This window comes from Penaeus japonicus, unplaced genomic scaffold (assembly GCF_977035675.1).
Source record: "Penaeus japonicus unplaced genomic scaffold, GWHDUDI00000001_assembly GWHDUDI00000042, whole genome shotgun sequence".
In the NCBI taxonomy this organism is placed as follows: domain Eukaryota; kingdom Metazoa; phylum Arthropoda; class Malacostraca; order Decapoda; family Penaeidae; genus Penaeus; species Penaeus japonicus.
The window spans coordinates 4,027,535-4,035,034 of NW_028234444.1; the positions used below are offsets into that span (position 1 = coordinate 4,027,535).

At 39.0% G+C, this 7,500-nt stretch overlaps 1 protein-coding gene across 1 annotated transcript in view; it reads right to left on the reverse strand.

The window, feature by feature from the left end:
- Nucleotides 1-7,500, reverse strand: part of LOC122261751 (zwei Ig domain protein zig-8) — a 70,835-nt gene that overhangs the window by 3,351 nt on the left and 59,984 nt on the right. The window contains exons 3-5 of the mRNA XM_043029547.2: nucleotides 6,290-6,467; nucleotides 5,812-5,986; nucleotides 4,649-4,945 (exon numbers count right to left, since the gene is read on the reverse strand). Coding sequence (XP_042885481.1) covers nucleotides 4,649-4,945; nucleotides 5,812-5,986; nucleotides 6,290-6,467 — 650 coding nt within the window. The remainder of the gene's footprint in view (nucleotides 1-4,648; nucleotides 4,946-5,811; nucleotides 5,987-6,289; nucleotides 6,468-7,500) is intronic.

Consider the following 7,500-nt stretch of genomic DNA (forward strand, 5'->3'; position numbering starts at 1 on the left):
ATCCCTCTCCTTCTTTCTCTCTTTCTCTCCCCTCTTCCTCTCCTCTTCTCCCACTCCTCCCTCCTCCTCTCTCCTCTTTCTTCCTCTCACCTCTCTTCTCTCTCTCCCTTCCCTCTCTCTCTCACTCTCGATCTTCTCCTTCCTCTCTCTTCTCGTCCCTCCCTTCCTTTCCTGTTCACCTTCCCTCTCTCTTTTCTCTTCGCACTACTCTTTTCCCCCCTTTCCTCTTATATCTTCCTCCCATTTCTTTCCTCTTCACCCTCCCACATCACCTCTATCATATTTACTCTTTTATCGCTACCACTTATACTACGGGGCGTATGTGAAAATAATATTTATATATGATTTTATAATAGATCAGATATATTTTTTTTATCTATAGCTTTCTTATAGTTTTTCCAATATCCCATCACTAATTATGTTATATTTTCCACCCATTTATCTTTTATAATATATTGGTTCTATTTTTACTAATTATAGATTTATAATATAGAGTGTTTATTGATTTATTATTTGTATAAGAAGATTAAGATAATATACTATTATAAGATAAAATGAGTGATTGATTTTATATAAAATTTTGAATAAGCATATATATATTTTATAATATATAGTTAAAGTTAGTATGTAATTATTATTTAAAGTTATTACAACCTTAGTGAAAATAATGTATCTTATTTTTATTTAAGAGATATAGATAGAGAGATAGTGAGTTTATTAAATGAGAGAAGATTTAAAAAAAGAATATGAAGAATATAGGGGAATTATTAAGAAGAATAGGGGTAAGAGAGAGAGAAATAGAGAGATTTAGTAGGTTATGATTATAGATGTAGATAGTTAAGTGAGGGGAGGAGAAGTGGAGAGAGAATATAGATAATAGTATATATGTAGAAGAATATAAGAAATAAAAGTACACAAAACACATAATTGACACACGAACCACAAATAGAAACATTAAAACTAAAGTACATACACACACACACACACAACCACACAGACAGAACATGTGAGGACACAACACACACTTAAGCCGACACTATAGGGTGGTTACATTTCTCCGCCACGGAAGACAAAAGGAATAAGATAATGATGATAGATATATAGAGGGTTAGAATATTATAAAGATTTAGTTGTTATATAGAGATATTAGGATTAAATATAGAAATAAGAGAGAAATTTTTATATAGAAATAGTAAGAGAGTATTAGAGATAGGGAAAAGAGGAGAGATAGTAGATTAAATTAAAATATATAGTAGAATATAGTATATAATATATATGGGAATATATTTGTATATGAGATATAAAATAAAAATTGGATGAGAATTTGGTGAATATATTTGATGATATATAGAAAGATAGATGTAAGATGTATATTGAAAAGAGGAGATATAGAAAAATATAGTTGAAAGTAGATAATGATAGAGTATTATAAATAGACTAGAGTTAATCAAGCAATTCCATATACAATTTTACTAACAGGGAGAAGATTAAAAAAAGAAAAAAAAAAAGAAAGAAAAAAGAGGGTTTAAGGAGTTTAAGGTAAAGGGAGAATGGTTAAGTGGGAGTTGTAGAGAAGAAGGATGGTGGAGATGTAAGGAATAGAAAGATAGTGAATAAGGGAAAGAAGGAATAGGGAGAAAAAGGGAGAGAGAGGGAGAAAGGTAGAAGGGGGAAGTAGATAGAGAGAATAGGGTAAAATGGGAAGAGTGAAATGGAGAGTGTTATAAGGATGGAGAGTGAATAGTGAAGAAGAGAGAGGAGAGAGAGATAAGAAACTAGAGGATGTATAGAGTAGAGGTAAATATATATAAGAAATAATATACAGAGAGAGAGAGAATAAGATAAGATAATATGATGAATATAGAATGGATATGATATATTAAAATATTAGTTGAAATTGATATCTTGGTTAAAAAAAAAAAAAAAAACCTTCACGAACTTTCGATCTCTAAAAACCCCTTCGTACCGATATAAATAGTGAATATAGTATTTTAATAATATATAGTATATATATTAGAATTATAAATGATAGTGTTAAGAGAGGTGGGGATTGGTATAGAAGAATATTATAATAAAGATATAGTGGGGAGGTTTAATTTAGAGATAGATAGGATATATAAAAGATAATATACGAGGAGATGTATTAGAGATATAGGATGATAAAATTATAAAAAGATATGAGAATATCGATAGATAATATAGATAGAGAGAGAATATAGAGTGAAGATAGAAAGAGAATAATTGAAAAAAGAAATAGATGATAGTGAAGATTATAGAATATAGGTAAATGTAGAGATAAAAGGGGTAGAATGAAGAATAAATGGAGAGAATAGTGATGAATGAAATAATATGAGAAGAAGATAAAATAAGAGAAGAGAGAGGGAGTGAGATAAGAGATAGAATAAAGATATATAGTAGGAGGAGAGATGAGAGATATATATAGATAATAGATAGAAATATGAGGATAGATATAGAGAGATGAAGAGAGATAGATAAATATAAATATAATTTATATGGTATATAGTTTGTTACATTGGTTTTAGTTTTATATATATATTATATATATAGAAATATGAATATATAATATATAAATTATGTATAAAAGTATTATGTAATTAAAGGGAAGGGAGAATAGGTTGTATTTTGAGTTGTAGGTGGGTTGATTGATTTGAATGTGTATTATGGTTAGTTATGGTGTTGGTGGTTTTTTTTTTTTTTTTTTTTTTTTTTTTTTTTTTTTTATTTTTTTTTTTTAATATTAGGGTTACGGAAGTAGATATAGGTAAGATAGTGTGTATTCCACGCTGTCTTAGGAACAATGTTGTCCTTTTTTTTTTCTATTCTTTTTCAATTTCTTCTTTTCTCTTTTTTTTTTTTTTTTGTTTTCCCGTTTTTTTTTTTCGTTTTCCTTCCATTTTATTTGTTTTCGTCATTTTTCTCATTTTCACTGCTTTTTTTTTCCCCCTCAGATTATTTCGAGTTTAAAAGCCGTAATCTCTGCCATAAGAATTGCGTCGAAGACTAAGACTATTTATGAGCAATCTTTGGTTTCATGTTTTTGTCTTTTTGTTTTATGCGTGGGAGGTAAGAAGCGAATATATACATACACACACACACACACACACACACACACACACACACACACACACACACACACACACACACACACATACAAAGAGAAAGAGAAAGAGAGAGAGAGAGAGAGAGAGAGAGAGAGAGAGAGAGAGAGAGAGAGAGAGAGAGAGAGAGAGAGAGAGAGAGAGAGAGAGAGAAAGAGAAAGAGAAAGAGAAAGAGAAAGAGAAAAAGAAAGAGATAGAGAGAGAGAGAGTTAGAGAGAGAGAGAGAGAGAAAGAGAGAGAGAGAGAGAGAGAGAGAGAGAGAGAAAGACTAACAGACATCCAAACAGGGGCACTCAGAGTCAAACAGACAAACATAAAGACAGTCATTAAACAGAACTAAATCTACAGAAAGACAGACAACAGACAGGGAAAGGCAAACTAGAAAACAAATAGATAAACAGCTGTGTAGACTGCGAGGCAGAAACAGGCAGACAGGGAAAGGAAGACAAATAAACTGCTAAACAATAGTAGAAAGAGAGAGACAGAGAAACCAACAGGCAAGCAGAGCAAGACAGAAAGACAGACATTTAGACAGGCAGACTTAGTAAGACAGACAGACAGACAGACAGAGTGATACAGACAGAGTGATACAGACAGATAGACAGAAAGAGACAGAGTGAGACAGACAGGCAGACAGAAAGAGACAGAGTGAGATAGACAGACAGACAAAAAGAGACAGAGTGAGACAGACAGACAGAAAGAGACAGAGTGAGACAGACAGACAGACAGACAGAGCGAGACAGAGTGAGACAGACAGACAGACAGACAGGCAGACAGAGACAGAGTGAGACAGAGTGAGACAGACAGAAAGAAACAGAGTGAGACAGACAGACAGGCAGACAGAGACAGAGTGAGACAGAGTGAGACAGACAGAAAGAAACAGAGTGAGACAGACAGACAGACAGACAGAAAGAGACAGAGTGAGACAGACAGACAGAAAGAGACAGAGTGAGACAGACAGACAGAAAGAGACAGAGTGAGACAGACAGACAGACAGACAGAAAGAGACAGAGTGAGACAGACAGACAGACAGACAGAGCGAGACAGAGTGAGACAGACAGACAGAAAGAGACAGAGCGAGATAGACAGAAAGAGACAGAGTGAAACAGACAGACAGACAGAAAGAGACAGAGTGAGACAGACAGACAGACAGACAGAAAGAGACAGAGTGAGGTAGACAGAAAGAGACAGAGTGAGACAGACAGGCAGACAGAAAGAGACAGAGTGAGACAGACAGACAGACAGACAGACAGACAGACAGTCAGACAGAAAGAGACAGAGTGAGACAAACAGAGTGAGACAGACAGACAGACAGACAGACAGACAGACAGACAGACAGTCAGACAGAAAGAGACAGAGTGAGACAAACAGAGTGAGACAGACAGACAGACAGACAGAGCGAGACAAGCAGAGTGAGACAGACAGACCGAAAGAGACAGACAAACAGACAGACAGAAAGAGAGAGAGTGAGACAAACAGACAGACAGACAGAGCGAGACAGCCAAGGGCCCGACGCGAGCGAACTTACATTCTCAACGGCGCAGACGAGCGTTATGGGCGAGCCGCGGTTGACGTGGTACTGGCCATGGCCGGGTATGTGTGCCTCTGGGGTGACGACGGCCAGGTTGACGAAGAGCGAGATGATGCCCGTGCCCGTCGACACCTGGCACTCGTACGTGCCGTTGTCCTTCACGCCCACGTACTTGATGTGCAGCGTCCAGTCCTGGGAGCCGGCCACGTGGAGCACGGAGAAGCGCCGGTCGGGGGTATAAAGGACCTCGCCCGAAGTGAGGACGTGCCAGTCGCGCTTGCGGATCCATGAGATCTGGAGGGCGCGGGAGGAAGGGAAGGAGGGAGGGAGGAGGGGATGGGGGGAGGAGGGGAGGGGAGGGAGGGAGGAGGGGGGGAGGGAGGGGTGAAGGAAGGAGGGAGGGAGGAGGGGGGGAAGAGGGGAGGGAGGAGGGTGGAAGAGGGGAGGGGGGAGGAAAAGAACGACGTATTATTAAGTGTTTGTGTTATTTGCCAGGTATGAAGCATCATGATGAACAAATATTTATCTCGTAATGAATAACAATATTCATCAGCAAATAGCAAGGAAAGTAATAATCTACACATATTATAACGCATACATAGCCCCGTACACACACACACACACAAATACAAGTTTGCGAACCTTCCCCGCACGTACAAACAAACCCACGAACCCATGAACCTTATCACGTACCTGCCACGAACAGACCTACTCAAGAACACACCCACTCGCAACCCCCCCCCCCCCCCAAGAACATCCTCCCCCCCCCCCCCCCCTAAGAACATACCCACTCGCAAAAACACTCGTACAAGACCACAACAACCTACACCCCCTCCCCCTCCCCCCCCAAGAACACACCCACAATCAACAATAAGTAACAACAATAACAATAACAATCAAAATACACCCCCCTATAACCCCCCATCCCAGTCCACACTCACCCCCCCCCACCCCTCAGTCCACACTCACCCCCCACGCCCACCTCCAGCCCCACAACCCCCAACCCCGCCCCCCTCCCCAAGAAAACACCTCCCCATAACCCCCCAACCCCCCAACCCCGCCCTCCCGACAACGCCCACCAGAAGCCCCGCCCTCCCGACCACGCCCACCAAAAGCCCCTCCCTCCCGACCACGCCCACCTAAAGCCCTCTGGCACTCACCTGTCGATCGCCGAGATGCCCTACGCGGCACGGCAGGAAGGCGGCGCCCCCCAGCTGTGCCGTCACGTTGGACACAGTATTGTTGATAGCTGTGGGTTCGTGGGCGGCTCCCTGGTACGTGAGCGCCCATCGAGATCCGTGGCCGCCCTTGCGAGATGTGTGGGGCACTCGGTTCCTGTGGGTTGGGATGTGGGCGGGGTTAAATTAGGTTTGGTGTTGGGGTGGGTTTAGCACGGTGAAGATAAACAGAATTATAATTACAAAAATACTTGTAATAACCATAATGATCATTCGAAAATCATTGCCCTAACTACCTTTACTAACAACCATAAAAATAATTAAAAAAGACAAAAAAAAAAAAAAAAGAAAAAAAAAAATCAACGAGAAATAACACCGAAAACAATAACAACAATAAAAAAAAAATAAAAAAAAAATAGGCATGTCCCTCCTCAAAAAACAAACAAACAATCAAACTGACCCGCCCAAAGAATTCTCAACGACGTGACTCTCCGAAACCAGCTTGTGGGCGTCAGCGTAGAGGCGGTGGGCGTCGTGGTGGTTCCGAGAGTGAGCATGACCATGGGCGCGGTGGTTGTGGCGGTTCTCGAAGAATCTGCGATCGTGGTGGCGATGCCTCCGAGGACGACCGTGGAAGGCTGTGGGGGGAGGGGGGGGGGAGGGGGAGGGGAGGGGAGAAGAGAGAGTTTCGATAATTTTTTTTTTCGTTTATTCTCTTTTTTTCTCTATGACTATCGATGACTATTATTTATTTATTCATTTATTTGTCTAACTATTTGTTATTATTATTTATTTTAATCGTATTTCGTCTTTCTTTTTTCTTAAATCGTCATTGTCTGTTATCTTCCAACATTATCTATCTTATGTTCTTATTATTACTCTTTTTATTTCTTTTAAATCATAATGTTAGTGTTCTTATTCTGTCTTTCTACCTGATTTTAATCATTGAAAAAAAAAAATCATAATATCTGTCAACTTATAATCTTTATTTACCTATCGGTTGGGAGTCACATTTCATTTATCAACATATCAATAATTTTCTTGCAATGGTTGTGTGTCTATCTGTCTGTATGCCTGCCTGCCTGTCTGCCTGACTACCTACCTACCTGCCTATGTGTCTATCTATGTATTATCTCCTTATAAATTTTCTCTATCTATTTTTTGACAATGAGCTTCGTATTTAATAGGAATCACTTTGCCAATACCATCTATCTATCTATCAATCTATCACATCTATTGGAAAATCCTAGAAATGACCAAGTTTTTCGAAAATCAGTTGGCTACATCAATCTATCTATCTATCTTCCTTCCTGACAATCAGTCTATCTGCCTCTCTAGTAACCTATCTATTTGTCATATCAATAGGGAATCACTTTATCATCCTATCTTCCTATGCTATATAATTCGTCTATCTTTCTACCAAACGAAGGATACTAAACAAGCACGTTAAAAAAAAAAATCTACTTATTAACATCTATCTATCTATCTATCTGTTCTATCTCAAACTCTACATCGTATTTCACTTTATTTATTTCTATACTTGTTAGAAAATCGCATGAAAAAAAATATAGTGACTTTGAAAGGGAAAAAAGGAGACCCTTTGTACCTGTCTTCTGTATAATCAATTTAAATCTTAGCCTGAGGGGGAAGTCGAGACATTACGGAATGTAT